The 23279-nt window shown below is 41.0% G+C and overlaps 1 protein-coding gene across 3 annotated transcripts in view; it reads right to left on the bottom strand.

The window, feature by feature from the left end:
- Positions 1–754: 754 nt before the first annotated feature.
- LOC100285561 (peptide transporter PTR2) overlaps positions 755–23279 on the bottom strand; it is a 31004-nt gene continuing 8479 nt past the window's right edge. Inside the window, exons 5-8 of one of the 3 annotated variants that reach the window (XM_035964843.1) lie at positions 2381–2821; positions 2118–2239; positions 1971–2037; positions 755–1868 (exon numbers count right to left, since the gene is read on the bottom strand). In XM_035964843.1, the coding sequence (XP_035820736.1) occupies positions 1170–1868; positions 1971–2037; positions 2118–2239; positions 2381–2821 (1329 nt within the window). In that variant the 3' untranslated portion in view covers positions 755–1169. Of the gene's footprint in view, positions 2038–2117; positions 2240–2380; positions 2822–23279 lie in introns of all 3 variants that reach the window. The other 2 variants (XM_035964842.1, NM_001370720.1) reach the window with 2 other exon arrangements.

Genomic DNA, 23279 nt, shown 5'->3' with positions numbered 1-23279 from the left:
AGGCGGTTCGCCGTGGTCGCGGCGGGGTTTGCGGCGTGTGGGCAGGGGCAGCGTAGGGAGGCGGGGGCAGTCTACATTAGGTTCTTAATAGTTAGTAGATATTTTGGTACAATTATAAAAGTGTTTGCTATAACTATTAGATTTAGTTTGTTTAATTGAATTTATTCAGATAATTCAGATTTGAACTGCAAGTCACTCGAAAAATAAAAACCCGTGAATGCAAAAATGATATACATGTTAGGTAACACAAGTTACGACCGATTTCAGGAGCAGACCAGAATTTTTGAGCACCATACCACTAAACATGACTGTGAACTTGCCATCAAGTTGTTTAAAAATTGTATAAAACACAAAAAAATCAGAAAATCATGAAACTTGTCCATATGTCATGATATCATATGTAGAGGCTGTGATACCAATTTGAGAATGTTTCGAGAAAGTTGTGACGCACTATGTGTAGAACCTAAGTTGCCTACACATTAAATTATAGAGTTTCAATGTACACCGGCCAGGTTTCTACACAAGTTAATGATGGGAACAATTAAACTTATGGAGTAGTGATTATGTTTGGTATGGTTTTTACTCAATAACATTACATGCGTGCCTTTTCCAACTCATCTAACTGCCACCATGAGTGCTCAATAATACAAATATTACTACTCTCTCTTACAAATTATAAGATATTTTGACTTTTCTGGATACATTATTTTTACTATGTATATAGATATGTATTTAGTGCAAAGTAAAAACCATGTATCGATAAAATCCAAATTATCTTATAATTTACAATGAATAGAGTATAGTACAACACAACCGTGGTTAAAGTTATATTTTTCCAATACTGTGTTAATATCATCACTTATTTGTGACCAACAAAGGAAGTATGAAACTGGCCAGCTTAATATTGCTAAGCTGATACGATGGCCGTGTGTCCATGCCCAGGTTAGCACCGCCCTGTCCAGCCAGATACGATAATTTTGAGCGTATGAGTGGATGCAGGTTAATTGTATCAAAATGACTTATTTTGCATGCACCCATGCAGCCTGTGGCTTCCTCGTACAAACAACAAAACATAATCTCAAATAAAGTCAATGCATGCGGTGATTCAAGATGAAATGGCGCGGGTAACCAATCAGACGAAAAATCTACTTTGAAATGGTTGCTGATGATCAGATCACATTTATGGTACCATCAGATGGAGCCGTATTATTATCTTCATCAGCCACAACCCTTTGGTCATTCCCGTAAACATACCTGGAGGCGAAGAAGACGTAGACTAATAGCGACACCAGCTCAAGAACTGCTAACAACCAATAGAATCGATCAAGTTTCCCCTTGTTCAAGTTCGTCCCATCAAGCCAGCCTCCCGTGCCATCGCGGTGTCTTGTAACTCGGTTTGCCACTTGAATCAACAGGCTCCCCAACCAAGCTGACACCCCAAGGATGCAGTAGAAGATGGAGCTCCCAATAGACTTCATCCCCGTGGACGCCTCACTGTAGAAGAACTCAAGAAGCCCTACAAAGGAGGTGACATCCACAATGCCTAGCAGGAAGAACTGTATGGTCAGCCAGAAAACAGATATTGGAATTCCAGCTGTAGCATCCACAAGGCCACTGTCTCGTGCCACCTTTTTCCTACTGGCCTCCACTATTGCTGCAACGCCGGTGGCCACTATGGTTGAAAGGAATCCGATGCCGATGCGCTGAAGGTGCGTGACACCGCCCACGTACCCGGTTATTCGTCTAAGGAACGGGACAATGAACCGGTCGTAAACGACGAGGATTACCATCTGGAAAAGCGTAGGGATGATGAATAGCGTCGCGGGTGAGATGTGAAGTGCGCCAAGCCTGGTGTCCATTGTGTTGCCCTGCTGCACGGTGAAATTGAGGATGAGAGGCACCGGGATGTAGCCTAGGACAGCACTTAGGAAGATGGGCACCATCCGGAGAATGATCTTAGTCTCCTCCACCTGGGTTATGCTGCAGAGAATCCAGCCACCGGTCCTTCCGGTGTCCACCGCTGCTTTGTCAAGGCAGCTGAAGAAAAAAAAAAAGAAACATAAAAGATCGGACGTTTGGAGGAATAATTTGAATGTTTTCTAGCGCTACTAGCTCACCGAAATCCGTCGGTTCTATGCAGAATCTCGAGGGAACCGGCGTCGTCTTGACTTATTTGCTTTAGCTCACTGGGGTTGGCCGGTAATGCAACATTTCTTTTCTTGAATGCAGCTACAAGAACCTAATATATAAGGATATATATATAGTGTGAAAAAATGGTCATTAACATTTTGCTAGTTCGGATTTTTTTTCTAATTATTTGCATGTTGCTGGAGAGAAATTGCAATTCAACACTTGGGCTCCCTCCATCCTTATTACGTACCTGCAGTATTCTTGTGATGGGGCTACTAGTTGGCAGCTGGTTCCTGTATAACGGGAGGCCAGCAATCCATATCAGCATCCCGAGGAGCACGGACAAGGCACAGACGGCGAAGCCTACGTCCCAGCCTTTACTGTTCTCCACCCACACGATGAAGACCAGCCCCACGAAGCCACCCGTCGAGACGGAGAAGGTGTACCAGTTGAAGAAGCTCGACTCCTGCCTCTGCTCTACGGGATCCGACGTGTCGAACTGCTCCCCGCCGAGAGCCGGGAGGCATGCCCGAGCCGCCCCATCGCCGATGGGGATCAGGTAGAGACCCAGGAGGAGCAGGCTCAGGTTCGAACCGCTCACCGACTCACACGTACTTGTCTCTTGTCCAGGGACGCACGGTGGTGGGTGCAGGGATGGGACATGTGCTTGGACCGCGAGCAGGATGTAGCCCTGCACATAACAGTTAGATACTGGTTAAAAAACATTTCTATTTATTCCGACAGCTTAAGCTTATTAATATGACAATTTAGATGTGGTTTTATTATTTACGTGATTGAAATTGCAATAGAGTGTTGTCATCGTATTATGTGCATACATGATGTAGAAAGGTTCAAACCATCTGAACGCAATACCCCACACTCCCTATGTGGTCGATATTTAGATGCAAGCATGGGAAAATCTAACATACTTATACGATGAATGAGCTAGCGAGTGAAATTAAGAACTTAGAGACCCTGAACTTAGGTGGTGGTAGTCGACGAAAGCTGTTGGCGGCAGCCTCACATAGCCCCGATGGTTGGGAGAATAATCTTTGAACATTAAACTTCCACTTATAAGTTTTTATACACCTTCCTTTTACTAGTCTACACACCCCAAATGCTACGGACTAGTGAGGGGAGGGCCTAGAGGCAGCAGTGACACGAGTGAAGGGGATGGGGAGGGGACGGCGAGGTCACAGGGGGAGGGGAGACAGTGGCATTACTATGCACGTAAGGGATGAGAGAAGGAGGATGATCCAAACAACATTGGCCAATAGATTTGAGTGAGTAAGATAGAGGAGTGTTATACAACGATTTGATCTGTTGGTTTTGAGGTTGTGTTATGTCTGGGTAAAATTCGTTTGGTGGATTTAGGGGAGGTTATCGGCGTGGGTGTTATTTGGTGGGGTGGTTTTTGTAAAGTTGAAACTAGTGGGTTATATAGGGGTATAGATAGACTAAGGGAGGATAGAGTTACATCCCTGCTTTGATGGACCGTTTATCAGAGGTCCAACTACTTCTATCTTGTTGTAGCTATTGTGTCATACATGATATGTTCCTCTAGTGCACCACAGTAGTGAGTGTGACATCCAAAAGTGGCAGGTAAGATAACTCATATTATCATGTATGACACAGTTGGTAGTCATTGTACCCGCGAGCACTAGTAGGCACCATCGCACTCCATTTAATTATTTGAGTATTTCTTGTAACTCAAATGCCCAATTACTTTCTATTCCTGTTGACAAACCTCCTAACTTTGATGGGAGGGTTATTCATGGCAAACCACCTCACTCCACCCTTGCATTTGGGATATTGTAGAAAATGGAATGCATATACCAGATATAAATTATGAAAATTATAATGAAGTAGAAGTAGAGTTATTAATCCATGGAAAATCTCAAGCTACCACAACCGTGTTAGCTTCTCTATGCAGGGAAGAGTACAACAAGGTAAATGGCTTGGAAAATGCCAAAGAAATTTGGGACACAATGAGGATCGCAAACGAAGGAAAATTGATGACCAAAATCACCAAGATAGAGGTTATCAAGGGTGAACTTGGGAGGTTCGCCATGAAGAGGGGCGAAGGGCCACAAAAAATGTACAATAGGCAAGTTCTTGGTGAACCAAGTTTGGAACTATGGAAGCAAAAGATGGACGAATCATGAAGTTGTCCACTCATGCTAAGGTCATTTGCTATTTTGATGCAAATCTTGTTTCCTTAGTCCGTGAAAATCCTAGGGACACTAAGATGAGTCCTGTGGAAGATGTTGGCAAATTTGTCAGCCATCAAATGATGGTTAAGTTGCCAAGTACATCAACGTTGTCGCCAACGGGAGCCTCCCCTCCATCGAGCCACAAGTTGTTGCTTTCAAAGCGACATATGAGAAGGAGGCGCTCCCAAGCAAGGTGGTTCAAGTCGAGGCTGTCGACCTCAATGACGAGGAGATGACGCTTGTCATCAAGCACTTCAATACCGCTTTGAAGAGGTGTAAGGACTACAAAAAGAAGAACAAATCAAAGGGGAAGTGTGTTTGTTTCAAGTAGGGAAAGGATGGAAATAAAAAATTCTACAAGAAGAACATGGGTCAGGCGCACATTAGAAAGGAGTGGGATTCGGACTGCTCCTCCTCCGGCTCCGACGACGAGGGACTTACCACCATCGTCTTCGACAATACATCCCTCTTCCCCAACGAGCATCACACATACCTAATGGCAAAAGAGAGGAAGGTATATTCTAGAAATACTCTTAAGTACACTTCCTCTAGTAATGAAGAATCTAGCAATGAAGATGATTATAGCATGATATTTATGGGCTTAGATATAACAAACATTGATAAAATTAAAAAAATTAATTGATGGTATCAATGAAAAGAATGAGCTTATTAAAAACAAGAAGATATTATTTTTGAGGAGCATCATAAATTTGGTAATGTAGAAAAAGCCCTTGCTCAAGAATTAGAAAAGAATAAAATTTTGTCTGTTGAGTTGTCTTACTATCATTCATATATTTCATGTCTTAAAAATGTTAATGATGATTGAAATGATAAGATTGTGAAATTGAATGAATGCCATGCTTCTACATCCACTCTTATGCATGTGTCTATTTGTACTAGATGTGAGGATGTTGATATTGATGCTTGTCATGCTCATGTTGCTACCATAGCTAGTTTGAATGAAGATAGTGCTAAATTAAATGCTGAAAGTAAAGCATGCAATGATGAGCTTGAAAAGATAAAATTTTCTAGGGGAGCCTACACAAGTGGTAGGCATCCCATGATTAAGGATGATGTTGGCTTCAAAGGGGAGAAAACACCAAAAAGAGCCATTAAGTCCATAAATTTATTAAGGAAAAATGGAAGGCACCTATGGCTAGTAATGTTCATTCTAGTACTAAACTTTATATTTCTCATTTTAGAAAAGCTAAGAATGTTCATCATGTTCACGATGTTGCATTTATTGATCATCCCACTCGTAATGTGCATCATGTTGTTTATTCATCTCATGCTATGATTGTTAGTTCCTCAAGTACATCTTTTATTCATGGTGGGCCTAGGCATAATATTCTTAATACTAGACCTATTAATATGCTAAAGGCTGAAAAGGAGAATATGCATCAACTAGTCCTTGTATTTCATATCGCATGTTGGATGCATCTTATATTCTTCATTGCAAACCTAGTAAATTGTTGCCTCCCATGTGGAACCGAAATACAACAATGGTAAGACTTGCATTTGGGTACCAATTTATGTGACTAACTTGATAGGACCCAACATAGTAAGGTATCTAACCCCAAGCCTAAAACTTGTTTTGTAGGTTTATGCATCCGGGGGCACAAGCTAAGTTATTGATAGCAGATGCATAAACCACATAATGGGGAGAAGCACATGTACTCTTCCTACGTCAAGAAAAGGATTCCTAGGATACAATCATATTTGGAGATGGTAATCAAGGCAAGGTAATGGGGTTAGGTAAAATTGCAATCACCACCGAGAACTCTATTTCTAATGTATTTTTGGTTGATTCATTAGATTTCAATCTGCTTTCTGTCAGTCAACTCTGCTCAATTGATTATAATTATTTATTTACTGATGTTGATCTTATGGTCTTTATAAGAAGTGATAGCTCAATTGCATTTAAAGCAGTATTAAAGGGAAACTTTGTCTAGTAGATTTTTTGAATGATAATATTGAACTTGATGCATGCTTACTTGCAAAGACTAACATGGGTTGGCTATGGCATCGTCTCCTAGCATACGTTGGGATGAAGATCCTTCACAAGCTTCTAAAGGGCGAGCATGTTTTAGGAGTAACAAATGTTTGTTTTGAGAAAGACAAGCCTTGTGCAGCTTATCAAGCTGGAAAGCGGGTTGGCACAAGTCATCATCCAAAGAATCTAATGACGACATCAAGGCCACTAGAGCTTCTACATATGGATCTTTTTGGCCTCGTTTCTTATCTTAGGATCGGGGGAAGTAAGTATGGTATTGTTATTGTTGATGACTTTACACGCTTCACTTTGGTATTTTTCTTGTAGGATAAAAGTGAAACCGAAGGCACTCTCAAGCAATTCTTAAGGAGAGCTCAAAATGAGTTCGACTTGAGGATCAAGAAGATCTGAAGCGGCAATGGCACCAAGTTCAAGAACTTGCAGGTAGAAAAGTACCTTATGGAGGAAAGCATCATGCACGACTTCTCCACCCCTTACACACCACAACAAAATGGAGTGGTGGAAGGGAAGAACATGAAGCTAATAAACATGGTGAGAATGATGCTTGAAGAATACACGCGTGGATCGGTTTTGGGCGGAAGCTGTGATCACAGCTTGCCACGCCATAAACCGGTTGTACCTTCACGCCTCCTCAAGAAGACATCTTATGAACTCTTCTGTGATACCCGGTTTGCAAAGAAGAGAAGTTGAAGGTTATTCTTTTTGTTTGTTTTTTTCTCTTATTCGGGTGTCGCGCTTTGGGGATTTAGAATTTGTGGAAAAAACATTCACCAGTATAGCAGTAGAGTGGTTGGTCGGGAGCTGTCGTGCAAGCGAGTTGGGCCGCGAATCGCAATTCGGCCCACTAACCCTCCCCCTAACCCTAGCCGCCCCCCCCCTTTTTCCCCCTTGTGTTGTTGCAGCCGCCGCTTCCCCTCCCCTTTCTCTTGGACGCCCCCCCTCTCCCATCTTCTTCCTCCTCAAACATTTGCAGCCCTCACCACCCAAAACCCTAGCTGCCCCCCCCCCATTTCTTCCCCTCCTCCCAAGGTGCAGCCCTCCCGTGTGGTTCTCCGTCGTGTGGCTGCGATCTCAATTGGAGTTTGGAGGGAGGAAGAAGGAAGGAGTAAGGGAAGAACCTAAGGTGAATTTGTGATTAACTTTTGTTGTTTTTGTGCTGCAATCAATTGGATTATGTGTTTATCTTTGCGAATCGGTAGAGGTGCTGTCCAGGAATTTTGTGAGTGGGTGAACAGCAGTAGTTCTAGGGATTTCTGGGAATTTTCGTGGGGTAATTAGTGGGAATCAGTGGGATAATCATGTAGATCTTTGTCATACCTTTCCAACGAGTACTTATGCGCTCGATTCGGAGTTATAATTTAGGAGATATCGTCGTTTGAATCCGGGTATGTTGCTGTCCAAAAAAACAGATTTTTCAGGTGGGTGAACAGCAGTAGTATTAGCAGTTTCTGGGAATTTTCGTGGGGTAATTAGTGGGAATCAGTGGGATAATCATGTAGAGCTTTGTCATACCTTTCCAACGAGTACTTATGCGCTCGATTCGGAGTTATAATTTAGGAGATATCGTCGTTTGAATCCGGGTATGTTGCTGTCCAAAAAAACAGATTTTTCAGGTGGGTGAACAGCAGTAGTATTAGCAGTTTCTGGGAATTCTCGTGGGGTAATTAGTGGGAATCAGTGGGATAATCATGTAGATCTTTGTCATACCTTTCCAACGAGTACTTATGCGCTCGATTCGGAGTTATAATTTAGGAGATATCGTCGTTTGAATCCGGGTATGTTGCTGTCCAAAAAAACAGATTTTTCAGGTGGGTGAACAGCAGTAGTATTAGCAGTTTCTGGGAATTTTTCGTGGTTAATTAGTGCTAACCAGTATGATAATCATGTATGGCTTTGTCTTATCTTTCCAATGAGTACTTATGCGCTTGAATTGGAATTATATTTTAAAAGATATCGCTGTTTGAATCCGGGTATGTCGCTGTCCAAAAGAGAAAAAAACAGATTACAGGGTTCAACTTGTGAACTGTTTTGGGCTAATTAGATGTTGGAATTTAATTATAAATTGTATACAAAACTTGTGGGGAATTTTATGTAGATGCCTCTGGAGTTTTTGTTTGTTACCAATGCTGTCATAATTTTGAAGTTATGAAATTATTAAGCAGCGCCGCTACAGTTTGGTGGGTGTGGGGAGAGATGTAACCCGTGGCGGGGTTTGAGTTTGTGCGTAGGTGCGGCGTCGTTTATGAGCCTGGTTATGTGAAATTGGTGCACTAAGTTGTGTGTCAAAAACAGGTGGTGGACTTCCGGATCGTACTTAGGGATTTGCCCGAACTTCCGGTAAAGGCAAGTAAATATAGTGGTGGTTGCTACCGTTTGGTTTGCATCCTATTCCCTGTCATTGAGTATGCATAAGTTTTTAATTATGTTAATCATTGAATTCTATGATGAAGTTTATTTGTTTGGAAGTATTAATTCTCAATTGTCTAATATTGTGGATGATCATAATTTGGTTATGATATATGTGGTTGATTCCCATCTTGGATGAAGTTGAAGTGTCTTTTTGAATCACGTTATATGAAGTGTTGTAGGCATGACATGCACATCGCATCATCCATCTTGCATTTTGAAGTTATGTCGTGATCTTATGGTCCGACCGTACCGGTACATTTTTAGCATCGTATGTTGCCCGAGGAGGGGTACGATGCGGCTTCATATCCTTAGAGGTATGAAGGCAGAAGTCATCCTTGCATTTGCAGACATTTGCATTCATGAGGAATATATGAAGTGTGACATTACAATGTTACTATTGTGGTTTCTACCTGCGAGGTGTGGTAACTAGGTGTGTTGTACGTTGTATACGTGCTGCATCTTGGTAATAAGAAGGTTGTGGAATCAGGCGGTGGTAAAACAATGTTCTTATGTGGTTGAATAGTTTGATAATATTTTACTTGCTGAGATATGTCATCTCACTCTTGCATTACTCAATGCAGGTACTTGATACATGTTGGGAATGAGGGGAGTAGCAGCACGTCCACTTACACTCTCACAATAACGCTGCCCAGGCGCAGCCATGATTTAATTAGAAACTTATTGTCAAAGGAAGTTTGTTTTTTATATAGTCGTGCACACTGATTAATTCAGTTCAGGTCGTACGTTTATCTTCCCTTGCTAGCCGATTAATAATACTTAGTATGTTTTTGGTCATGATATATGTTTATAACCTGTTGCCCCCTTATTTATGCAATCTTGCAAAGGGGATGCTGCCGAAATTTTATATATGGACGTCAGAAGTGTAGTTCAGTAGCATTCTGGGTTGTTTGTGGAACCTGGGGTGTTACAGTTGGTATCAGAGCATAGGCTTTAGATTCTACGCAATTTGAAGATAAATTTGACACACTTGCACATATAGGAAGGGTATGGGTTCATATATCTTCCATATTAGTATTTTATTGTATAGATGACTAGAATTTCCTTACTCCAAACCCCTTTATGGTTTGATGAGGTATGTCGTTAACGACGTAATGCTTGATATGAAATGTTACTTCTATTTAATATTGATTTCTTGATGTGGTTGTTATTGAAATTATTATGCGAGTGAAGCTACTAATGTACTTGTTTTATATACATATCGTCATGATGTTTTTTGGGATGCAATGTTTACTAATCTCTGAGCTATTACCATCATATATTTCTATATGCTTGACTGTGGATGTTTTTTTCCCAAAAGGATTCTTGGGTTCTAGTACTTGTAGGACCGATTGTTTATTGAGCTTGTGTATAGAGGATCTAATCCGACTTGGTGTAGCGTGAAAACACTATACAATGGAGTTTTATGGTGTTGTTGAGTTTGATTGACTGTTGGGTTACAACCCAACTTATCAATGTAATATTTCCATGGGTGCAGTGCTTTACACCTCACCTTTTTTTGGCTAGTGTGGCTACTTGCCAACTTGATCTTAGAGTACAATAGGTTTGTCTCCATAGAGCAAAGGCAATGTTGTACTGTCTATGAAATCTTGAGACTAGAAGAACTCAAGTGAATTTTGCAAGATGACGTGGGTAGATAAGTCCAACCATGTTTACATGATAGGTTTTCTTATTGTGTGCAACCTTATCTTTAATAATAAATAGGGTGATTTCAAGTGGATTTTATGTCTATATTATAGTTGAAGAGGCATGCATATTTTCCTTCTATGGTTTGTTTCTATAGCCAAAAAGGTTATGCATAATTTTTGTTTGTTGGAGGCTAGTCATGCGGACGATATGGACAACCCGTTTTATATTGTTTTTAATCGCCGATGATACATGGTAGTTTTTTTTATATGATCAGTTCTCTATGCATGCTTGTGGAATTATTATTTGGACCGCTTTATCTTAAACAAAGTCAATGTTTAACTGGAAGTTGCTTATGTTTGTTAGTCATCTATCTCTATAATGATGTGGTTGTTGCATTAGATGGAGATTTTTATTATATGAATGATGGTTTGATAGATCATGTATGTCTACTACTTTGAATTCATCCTATGACATCACTAGGTACAAATTGTTCAAGTGCAATAATAGGAGGTATTGTTGTATGTGAGGTTAATCAAAGTAGTTGGGTTAGGTGGATTATCTTATTGAAGTCCAATTACTCCTGTTGAGCATAGTATCGTGTTATTATTAAGTGTTGAAAGTAATATTTATGAAGCTTTTGCATGAGTCTGTGTCAAGAAGTACATTAGTTTTTTTTCTTGTTGTTATCCCTCCATTGCTTTATGAGTATTGCAAATTTTATCTCTTTTGAGAGGGGGAAAAGATGTTATATGACATGAGCACCATTTGCTTCACGTCAACAGAATAGTTTTGGAGATTTCTAGTAGTTGGATTCTAGTGTAATAACAACCATGTTTTATAGAGCTAGAGACGGGTATGTCAGGTGTTTCATACATTGTCGGTACATGTATGTTTGGCCTTAGTGGCATTAACAAACGAGGTTGTTGAATTCATTGATTGTTGTGCTTAGTGTTCTAACCTATTTGGTAGAGTGTTATTTAAAGACTTTGTGGAGTTGCATCCTAGTTTGGTAGTGGAAAATCCTAGTGTTGATGGCACCTGCCAATGACTTGGGTTTCATTTTATATTGTTTTTTTTATTATTGTTGATAAGTGTTGTTTGGTTTTGGGAGGCATTTTAAATTAGTTGGAGGCTGAATCAGGCTTCACTTATCTAGAATGTTTTGTAGTATGTTTCTGCATCTTTCCATAGGATGCTTAATCACCATGTTTGGTCTAAACATTTGAGAGATATGGGCTTCTTAAAACATCTTTGTTGGTGTCTCTAGCAGAGTGAGTCTTTAATTTTGTACGGAAGAGTAGACATTGAAGACGGTATAATTTGGTCTTTGTGGATTATGAAAGTTTTAGTAATTTCATGATCTTTTCAAAGAGTATGGGTTTCTAATTCTCATTGCATATAATTGGAGTTAGGTTGCTCTGAAGTTGTTGCACTGTTGTGTCTGAACTTTAGGCGTCGTTATAGTCACCAATAAATCGACCGCGTTTTGATAGTTGCAGAGCACAAATTTGCGAATTCTCTTTAAGCAAAACTTATAGGTATTTTCAGTACCTTTTTAATGGGTATTTACTTGTAACTATCTGTTAAATAGATTTGGAGAGGTGGTTGCCCGGATATAAGTCGAATCTCTAATGTGCAGTATCTCAGGCTGAGTTTAGCTGTAGGTCATGCAGAGTTGTGGGCTATAAGGATAAATTTGGGTGCAACTTTATTGCAAAAGTCGTGGACAATTTTCAAAACTTTTCCAACGCGTGTTCGTTGTAGTTTAAGTTGAGTATAGCAGGAGTTATAGGTTTTTGAATTTTAGTTGTCCATTGTTTCAATCTTATCAGTTTTGAAACAAAAGAGTTGCATTGTTTTATCGGTTTGGAAACCAATTCCGAGACACTCATTATAATAAAAGTTCTAGGGAATGTTATAATCTTTTCAGTGAGTTTATATTTGCAAAATTTTGTTAGCTGCAGGGAGTTATGATATCATGTATAGAATGTGCTTGGATGAATATGTGGGCAGACATAACATGCTTAAATTGATTCTTGTTTGCATGATGTGAGATTAGGCTTAAATGATTTAAAAGGTTATCATATTGCTTCTATACTTATATTTGTTCTAGGTGTCTCGTAATGAAGAACCTAAAGTTATTAGCCTTTCAATGAACGCTTAATCTTAGAAGAGTAATGAATCTGATAAAATCTATTGCTTGCTATTGGGACTGCATGACCAGTTTTAGTTATGCAGCTAGTTTAGTGAAGTAAACCAACTTTTCTGTAGAGATGTTATATATAAAAGTTGTAGCCAACTTCTTTATCTTACTTGTGTAAAAATTTCATGACCATAGGTCTAGTAGTTTGGGAGTTATGATTTTCTCAAGTCTAGTCTTGGAATCTATTCAGATTCTGTACAGATTTTGAAACTGACCTTGTTTGCCCAAGTTAAACTTTGAATCAGTTCTTATAAATTATAAAGAAGTGGATTACTTTCCTTAAGATTTCCAACAAATATTGGATCACCCTTTTTGGTGACCTATAAGTTAAGCTACAACTGTTTTAAGTGGAATCTTTGAATCTGTCCAAATGTGGACAACAAAGCCTTTCTTATGTCTTTTGACCTTGATATGCATTGAATTAACCTGATATGTTTATAAATGAAATATAGACAATTTTACTGGCTTTCAAAAAAGTCTAGGAGCGCCTAAATTGGATGACTGAGACTCCAATTATGGATTTTTTTTAAGTGAGTAGTTGAATTCTGTCCAAGTCTGGACAAAATTTACGTTTCGCATTGTTTGTCCTTTCTAAGTGTCAAATCTTGTGGTGATGATAATACCAAGGGTATAGTGGACTTTGTAAGCTTTCCATAAAGTCCTAGTTTACTACTGTTGGATGCATATTTTGTGAGTTTATGAGCAAAACAATTAACCGTTGTGCTGATGTCTAGAAATATGCAAGCATTAAATTGATCTTTTGAAGTTACTCTTGTTTGGATAGGTTTGGTTTAGGCTATTGGAGCACAGTATGTATTGCTTTCATTATATATATTCATTGAAGTACTTGCATGTGTCAATGTTGATTTGGTGTCAGGAAAACTTTGTCCGGGTTATATAGGACTGTCTATTATCTTAGCCCGAGTTGGCAGCTTGGCTTAGCACATGCAATTGTCGGAGTCTATGATCAGAGTACGCCATGTATTCCATGTCTCTATGTTGAGAAAGTATTTGCGGAATCCATATCAATAATCGAGCTAGAGTCGATTCCCATATAGCAAGACCTGACTCTAGAGTGTCGTCTGCTGCGTATCCTAGAATCCTTGAAGCTCGAGGAGCTGATGCGGCAGAAGTACCCCGAACTTTTCGTTATGGGGTGAGTTTTTGTTGTCGCTGATCTTTCCTTGTCGTTCCGATAGGAGCGTCGGAATTCGAGGTCGAATTCTTTTTAAGGGGGGTAGAGTGTGATACCCGGTTTGCAAAGAAGAGAAGTTGAAGGTTATTCTTTTTGTTTGTTTTTTCTCTTATTCGGGTGTCGCGCTTTGGGGATTTAGAATTTGTGGAAAAAACATTCACCAGTATAGCAGTAGAGTGGTTGGTCGGGAGCTGTCGTGCAAGCGAGTTGGGCCGCGAATCGCAATTCGGCCCACTAACCCTCCCCCTAACCCTAGCCGCCCCCCCCCTTTTTCCCCCTTGTGTTGTTGCAGCCGCCGCTTCCCCTCCCCTTTCTCTTGGACGCCCCCCCTCTCCCATCTTCTTCCTCCTCAAACATTTGCAGCCCTCACCACCCAAAACCCTAGCTGCCCCCCCCCCCCATTTCTTCCCCTCCTCCCAAGGTGCAGCCCTCCCGTGTGGTTCTCCGTCGTGTGGCTGCGATCTCAATTGGAGTTTGGAGGGAGGAAGAAGGAAGGAGTAAGGGAAGAACCTAAGGTGAATTTGTGATTAACTTTTGTTGTTTTTGTGCTGCAATCAATTGGATTATGTGTTTATCTTTGCGAATCGGTAGAGGTGCTGTCCAGGAATTTTGTGAGTGGGTGAACAGCAGTAGTTCTAGGGATTTCTGGGAATTTTCGTGGGGTAATTAGTGGGAATCAGTGGGATAATCATGTAGATCTTTGTCATACCTTTCCAACGAGTACTTATGCGCTCGATTCGGAGTTATAATTTAGGAGATATCGTCGTTTGAATCCGGGTATGTTGCTGTCCAAAAAAACAGATTTTTCAGGTGGGTGAACAGCAGTAGTATTAGCAGTTTCTGGGAATTTTCGTGGGGTAATTAGTGGGAATCAGTGGGATAATCATGTAGAGCTTTGTCATACCTTTCCAACGAGTACTTATGCGCTCGATTCGGAGTTATAATTTAGGAGATATCGTCGTTTGAATCCGGGTATGTTGCTGTCCAAAAAAACAGATTTTTCAGGTGGGTGAACAGCAGTAGTATTAGCAGTTTCTGGGAATTCTCGTGGGGTAATTAGTGGGAATCAGTGGGATAATCATGTAGATCTTTGTCATACCTTTCCAACGAGTACTTATGCGCTCGATTCGGAGTTATAATTTAGGAGATATCGTCGTTTGAATCCGGGTATGTTGCTGTCCAAAAAAACAGATTTTTCAGGTGGGTGAACAGCAGTAGTATTAGCAGTTTCTGGGAATTTTTCGTGGTTAATTAGTGCTAACCAGTATGATAATCATGTATGGCTTTGTCTTATCTTTCCAATGAGTACTTATGCGCTTGAATTGGAATTATATTTTAAAAGATATCGCTGTTTGAATCCGGGTATGTCGCTGTCCAAAAGAGAAAAAAACAGATTACAGGGTTCAACTTGTGAACTGTTTTGGGCTAATTAGATGTTGGAATTTAATTATAAATTGTATACAAAACTTGTGGGGAATTTTATGTAGATGCCTCTGGAGTTTTTGTTTGTTACCAATGCTGTCATAATTTTGAAGTTATGAAATTATTAAGCAGCGCCGCTACAGTTTGGTGGGTGTGGGGAGAGATGTAACCCGTGGCGGGGTTTGAGTTTGTGCGTAGGTGCGGCGTCGTTTATGAGCCTGGTTATGTGAAATTGGTGCACTAAGTTGTGTGTCAAAAACAGGTGGTGGACTTCCGGATCGTACTTAGGGATTTGCCCGAACTTCCGGTAAAGGCAAGTAAATATAGTGGTGGTTGCTACCGTTTGGTTTGCATCCTATTCCCTGTCATTGAGTATGCATAAGTTTTTAATTATGTTAATCATTGAATTCTATGATGAAGTTTATTTGTTTGGAAGTATTAATTCTCAATTGTCTAATATTGTGGATGATCATAATTTGGTTATGATATATGTGGTTGATTCCCATCTTGGATGAAGTTGAAGTGTCTTTTTGAATCACGTTATATGAAGTGTTGTAGGCATGACATGCACATCGCATCATCCATCTTGCATTTTGAAGTTATGTCGTGATCTTATGGTCCGACCGTACCGGTACATTTTTAGCATCGTATGTTGCCCGAGGAGGGGTACGATGCGGCTTCATATCCTTAGAGGTATGAAGGCAGAAGTCATCCTTGCATTTGCAGACATTTGCATTCATGAGGAATATATGAAGTGTGACATTACAATGTTACTATTGTGGTTTCTACCTGCGAGGTGTGGTAACTAGGTGTGTTGTACGTTGTATACGTGCTGCATCTTGGTAATAAGAAGGTTGTGGAATCAGGCGGTGGTAAAACAATGTTCTTATGTGGTTGAATAGTTTGATAATATTTTACTTGCTGAGATATGTCATCTCACTCTTGCATTACTCAATGCAGGTACTTGATACATGTTGGGAATGAGGGGAGTAGCAGCACGTCCACTTACACTCTCACAATAACGCTGCCCAGGCGCAGCCATGATTTAATTAGAAACTTATTGTCAAAGGAAGTTTGTTTTTTATATAGTCGTGCACACTGATTAATTCAGTTCAGGTCGTACGTTTATCTTCCCTTGCTAGCCGATTAATAATACTTAGTATGTTTTTGGTCATGATATATGTTTATAACCTGTTGCCCCCTTATTTATGCAATCTTGCAAAGGGGATGCTGCCGAAATTTTATATATGGACGTCAGAAGTGTAGTTCAGTAGCATTCTGGGTTGTTTGTGGAACCTGGGGTGTTACATCTTCACTGGTAACAAAACCATCATTTCTTATTTTAGAGTATTTGGGAGCAAATATTACATTTTGGTAAAGAAAGCTAGGAATTCCAAGTATGAACGCCTCGCCGGTAAAGAAAGGTAAATAAAGGCTTTTACTCAGCTATGATTCAAACACAACGACATATACGATCTTCAATAAATACTCTGATTAATTGAAGTCTCTAGTGATGTTGTGTCTGATGAGACTAATGAGTCTCAAAAAGAGCAAGTTATCTTTTGTGTAATCAAAGGTTTTGTAGTTCACAATGTTTTGGTTGACACAGGCAATGTTGTAGATATCGTATTTGTCAAGGCTTTCAGACAAATGCAGGAGCCCAAACATAAGCTCCAAGGCTCAACTTTTTCTCTCTGTGGCTTCAGAGGATAGCAAGTAATGGCTTTAGGGAATATAATCATGCTCGTCACCTTCGGCTACGTCAATAAAACAAGAACAAAAGATGTAATGTTTGATGTTGTTGATATGGAATTCTCGTACAACGCCTTCATCGGAAGGGGAACTCTTAATGTCTTCGAAGCAGTTTTGCATTCAGCTTATCTCTACATGAAGATACCTAGCAATCAAGGGGTGATATCAATTTATGGTAGCCAAGAGGCAGCAAGAATGGTAGAGATCCAAAAATTGTTTAGAAAACTGATGAAGTCGAAGGGCAAATCCAAGATTCCAAAAAGCTAGTGAAAGAAAAAGAATCTTTGGCGGATCAGCCGAAACGAGTACTTCTCTGTGATGATGTCACAAAGCAAAGGGTATTCTTCAGTAACCAACTAACTTCGGAGCAAGAGTCCAACCTATGAAGGTTCCTATTTCATAACAAAGATGTCTTTGTCAGGTCAGCAAATGACCCATGTGGAGTGGATAGAATGTGGACCCAAGTGTCAAGCCACGCAAGCAAAAATTCTGAAAGATGTTCGAAGATAAGGCCAAAGGTGCAAAACTCGAAGTCAAAAGATTGCTCAGTACTCGAGTCATAAGAGAAGTTGCATACCTAGAGTGGTTGGCCAATACAGTCATGGTCAAGAAATCTAATGGCAAATGGAGAATGTGTATTGATTTCACAGATTTCAATAAGGCATGCCCAAAGGATGAGTTCCCACCACCAAGAATTGACTCGCTAGTGGATGCAGCTGCAACTTCGAAGATCATGAATCTGCTCAATTGTTATTCAGAGTATCACCAAATTTGGATGATGTAATACTCAAAATTGTATACAAGGAATATATAGTGATTTCCTTATTTGATGTGCCTCATTTGCATCATGAAAAGAGCATACATAGAATCAAGGATGATTAAATTAAACCAATGATACTAAAATAAAAGAAAGTGCATCTTGTTGGAGTTTTGTTTGTGCATTTAATACAATCGCAATAAAATGAATGAAAATATAATATTGATAATGAGGTGGAGAATTAAAGGAAAGGGGAAGAAAAGAGAAGAAAATGAGAGTATATAATACAAAGAGAAACTATATTTTCAGAGTTGATACCTCTTAATTTTACAATATAATTAAGAATAAATTTAGCACATGTTTGAATTCAAATTGAACTTGGAAATATAGAAAAGAAAATAGAGGGTAAAAAGAAAAGAATAAAATGAACCAAGCCAAAGTGGGTCGGCCGCCACACTTCTCGGCCCAGTTAACTTCCCATCCGCGCAGCCCACTGCTCTTGCACCCGCGCGCGCGTCGCGGTTTCGGTCACCGACTGGCGGGTCCGGGCCGGCAGGCGCTCGCTGTCGGATCATGCGCCCTCTCTGGCTTGCGGGGCCCCCTTGTCAGGTGCCCACTTCCCCCTTCTATCGTTGTTTCTGTTCTTCTCCCTGCTCGTATCGCGCTCGCGCAGCAGACGTCGTCGCATCTACCGGAGTCGTTGTTCAGCTCCAGGTAACCCCGCGCCTATGAATAACAGGGTGTTCCCAGCCCGTGCATAATCTTCTAATCATCGCCGGAGTCCACGCGAGCGAAGTCGTACCACCGTGCGAGAGAGGGAGAGAACCGCGGAATTCATCCGCCGTTGCCGACGCCGTGGGTGCTTGGAGCTCGGGGGGGCCCGATTTGCGTCTGGGGGCTTCGGCGGAGTCTTTAGTGGAGCGCCGTGACCGATAGGGTGAAACCGGCCTCTGCGTTGCCCGGAATTCCTAGCCGTAGAGCACCGCCACCACGAATCCGCCCTTCACCGCGGATAGTTGCGCCTTCATCTCCAACCCCGGTGAGCACGCTGCCCATTGTCTCGCGCTATTATACTCATCGTGTAGCATAGGTTGGACCGGCGAATGGTGGTAGAATCGTGGGTGCGCGAAGTCCGGCAATGGCGCCGCCGTGCCACAACTCTGCGCCGCCGCGTTCACCGTCGGGGTTGGGGGAAAGCATACTGCGCCGTTGGATTCCTAAGGAACGACTGTGATTAAACCCGCGCGGTACCGGTTCAGAGATGCGTCTAAGCCGTAGATCGATCATCGGACGGTCATGAGAAAGATTAGGTCGTCGCGCTCGGTGAACCGTAGATCTTGGATCCAACAGTCAGCGGAGCGTACCGTTTCGTGGATTTCACGGTCTAATCTGAGCCGTTAGTTTGGAATCGATCGGCCGTAAGTTCATGATACCCCTTCAGCCACACCATCTTTCATATGAGTCCCTCGGTTTAGGTTAAAATAACCCGCCGTCCACCTCCACTGTTCACTGTATCTGGGGATTCTTACCCCGGAGCCCCTGAACTTTTCAGTAAATGAGGCCGAGTCCAGAGAACAATAAAAATAGAAAATTAATTATAGAAAATGATTTTTAATACAAAAATAATTCCAGAAACTTATGAAATTCATATTTAATTCATTTTAGCTTCAAATTGATTCATTCCAGTTGTAATAATTTTGTTTTAATATTATCTATAACCTAGTATCTCTATTCAGCCATGAAACTTAGATTAAAATGGTTCACTTGAATTAGTCTATACCAGACATAAAATAACTCCAGAAATTCATAACTCAATAACCGTAACTCCGTTTTGATCCATTCTAGTTGCATTAGGCTCACAATAATATTTATTATCATCTGGTAACTTTGTTTTGTCATGAAATATAGGTTAAAATGTTGCACTTAGTCTATTCTATATTTAACCACGTGGATGTTCGGAAAACCATAACTTCATAACCGTAGCCCCGAATTTGGTGGTTCTCGATCCCACAATTTCGTAGCGACACGTAGATTATTATTATGCAATGTATTATTATATTTGGTGTGATGTTAATTTTGCCTATACCATGTTTGTCTGTATTGCTACATTTAGTAGTGAGGACACGTGTCATATGAAGATCATCCTGGTACCTGGAATCTCAAGTCCCAGGCAAGTTGTGCCCTTGACCACTTTTTACCCAATAATGTTCTTTAATATCATTTATTCATGCATAGGTTAATTTTGATGGGACCCAATAGGTTACCCTAGATTGTTTATCTCATTACCTTGTTTACCCCTGAATCACTTGGGTAGTTTGCTATTGCTTTACATGGATTTGGGATAATTATTTATCATATCTATGTTCCAGTTATTTTGTTATTCTATTTATGTTCATGTCAAGATCATTAATGTTAATTGGAACATAGAGCTTAACTTGAGAAACACGTGCCACCACAAGGGTTTATGGACGCCCTTGGCTGATTAATTAGGAAAGCTAGTGGAGGACTACCTTACCCAAAAGGGGCAAGAGCAGTAGGGGAGTGGTCAGTGTAGGGAGGTCCTTGGTTGATTTTGCTGCGATGGCGGTCAGGCAAGAACCCTGCATTGGAGCTTCCTATAAACTGTAGCGGGTTTTCTGAAGCTAGTGGAACTTTGTAATGGCCTCGTAGTGTTACCCTGCCTCGCCTCCTCGGTAGAGGTGTATGGGAAGTCGCGATCCCTTGGCAGATGGGTAACATGACTTGTGGGTAAAGGGTACCACCTCTGCAGAGTGTAAAACTGGTATACTAGCCGAGCTCACGGTCATGAGCAGCTCAGGACTCTCTGATGATTAATTTATGGAACTAAATTCAATTTGTCATATGCATTGCATCGCAGGTGATGTTACTTTTGTTCTACTACTTAATTGGGTTGGTATTTACTTATACTTAGTAACTGATAATAAAATTTTGACCAACTTTAAAAGCAATGCTTAGCTCTAACCATCCTCTTTGGTAAGCCTTACACTTCACATGAGCTCCCACCTTTGGCGAGTTCATGCACATTATTCCCCACAACTTGTTGAGCGATGAACGTATGTGAGCTCACTCTTGCTGTCTCACACCCCTCCCCACAGGAGAAGAATAGGTACCGCAAGATGAGGCGCATGGAGGATGCTGCGATGAGTTCGTGAGAGATCTAGGCCGTCGTCTCCCAGTCAACTTTGGGTTGCTGGACCGTTGTCTCCATATAATGTATTTATTTATTTATTTTGTACAAAACTCCGATTATATAGTAAACATGTGACATTCGATCTTGTGCCATGATTCATCATATGTGTGAGACTTGGTCCCAGCACACCTGGTGATTATGTTCGCGCCCGGGTCTTGGTGCCCCAAAACCCGGGTGTGACAGATGAGAAAAGAACATGGGCCGAAGACTAGTTTCATAACCCCAGTGGAACTTATTGCTATCTTTGAATGCCTGAGGGGCTTAAGAATGCTGGTGGGAGCTTCAGCAGAATGCTGGTAGGAATGTCCTAACTTATGTTGATGGCATTGTTGTAAGGAGTACGAATCAACATGATCATATCTCAGATCACCAAGAAACATTCGCTAATTTTAGAAAAGTGGGTTTGAAGCTTAACCTAGAGAAATGTGTCTTCAAAGTAAAGAAGGGCAAGTTTTTGTGTTGCCTTGTGTCAACAAAAGGTTTAGAAGCAAATCCAAGCAAAATTTAAGCAATATTTCGAATGGAGCCACCAAAATCAAGAAAAGGGGCTGAGAGATTGGCAGGAAGATTTGCTTCCTTGAACAGATTCATTTTAAGGTCTGCTGAACGAAGCTTGCCATTCTTCGAAGTCCTGAAATTAGCTGATGTCTTTCAATGGGGCCCCCCTCAGCAGCAAGCCTTCAAAGAATTTAAAGATTATCTGATAAATCTTACGACATTATCTCCACCCTTGCTAGGTGTTCCATTGTTACTCTATGTATCAACTTCATAGACAACCGTAAGCGCTGTGTTGGCCCAGGAGATAGTGACCAAGTGTACCAAAATGCAGAGGCATGTTTATTTTGTCTCCAAAGTATTGAGTCCATCCAAAAGAAATTATACAGAAATGGAGAAGGTCCTTTATGCGATCCTGATGGCCTCAAGAAAGCTTCAACATTATTTTTAGTCTCAGAATATCGTTGCACCTTCGTCACTGCCACTCAAAGACATTATAAGAAACAGAGAAGCACTTGGCCGAATCGATAAATGGGCAGCAGAACTCAATGAGTTCATCATCGATTTTGTGCATAGGTCCTCGATATAGTCTCAAGCATTGGTAGATTTTATTGCTCATTAGACTCCAGGCTCACAAGACGAAGTAGCCTAGTCAGGCGAAGCTATTTGGATAGTTTTTTGCAATGCTCATGGGGATCGTTTAGAGCCAGATCTGCAACTGTCATTGTATCACCTTCTAAAGTGAAGACATCATATGCTATCAAGATGCAATTCCAGAGTACAAACATTATAGCAGGGTACGAAGCTTTATTGTTGGGACTAAGGAAGCTGAAAGCAATGGGTATACAAAGTGCAGTATTGAAATTAGATTCCCAAGTTATCACAGGCGAGGTGGATAAGTCAAGCAAGGTGAAAAAACCTAATTTGGAGAAATACCTCGACATGGTTCGCAGGAGGGAATCTTCTTTCGAAGGTTTTTCAGTAAAAACATCTCAAGGCTGGACAACGAGCATGTGGATATGTTGGCCAAGTCTGCTGCTCAGGGGATCCCCTTACCTCCCAAAGTGTTTTTGAAGTATTAAAGGCACCTTCAATCGATCTAATGGAAAGGGTTATCTTAACAGTATCTCCTACACATAGCGAAGAGTGGAGAAGGGAGATTATAACCTTCCTTCGGGGAAATCATCCAATCGATGACAAAGCATACACCAAAAGGATGCAAGCATGAACAAGACCATACAAGATCATAGACGGGGAGTTATACAAAGAAGGTGTTTTTTCGCCTCTGCTAAAGTGCACCGGACTGTCTGGAGGCACACTGGACCTGGACACCGGACTGAACACGTAGAGAGAGAGTGAACATCACCCAATTCTGTTAGCACACTGGACCTAGGGCTCAGCGGTCGGCAAGTGTCACCCCAATAACTAGCTGACATGGAAGACACTGAACCTAGTCTGTTGTTCACAATTGACACACTGGACCAATCTGGTGTGTTGCTAAGTCTGACAAACTCCCAATGGCTAACTGACATTGCGGTTGACGTAGAGCGCGATCTGGTTTGGTGCACATTGGTGGCGTACAGGACAGTCCCATGAGATGTAGAAAAGGTGCTAGCCTTCCAACATATCTTTTGGGCCTAGGGCTCTATGTACCCACCCAACGATCATTCTCAAATGTGGAGAGCTGAGAAACATTGTGTGTGAGTTGTGACTCCATTCCTGAGCTCAAAACACCAAAATGCTTCATAGACCACTGCATAGGTGTTTTGTAAAGTGCTTATGTTTGTTAGACCACTGCATAGCGATTGCTCTAGGTTTATTACTAGTTGAT

The sequence above is a fragment of the Zea mays genome, chromosome 2 (genome assembly GCF_902167145.1).
Source record: "Zea mays cultivar B73 chromosome 2, Zm-B73-REFERENCE-NAM-5.0, whole genome shotgun sequence".
Lineage (NCBI taxonomy): Eukaryota > Viridiplantae > Streptophyta > Magnoliopsida > Poales > Poaceae > Zea > Zea mays.
This window is presented reverse-complemented; position numbering and strand designations above follow the sequence as displayed.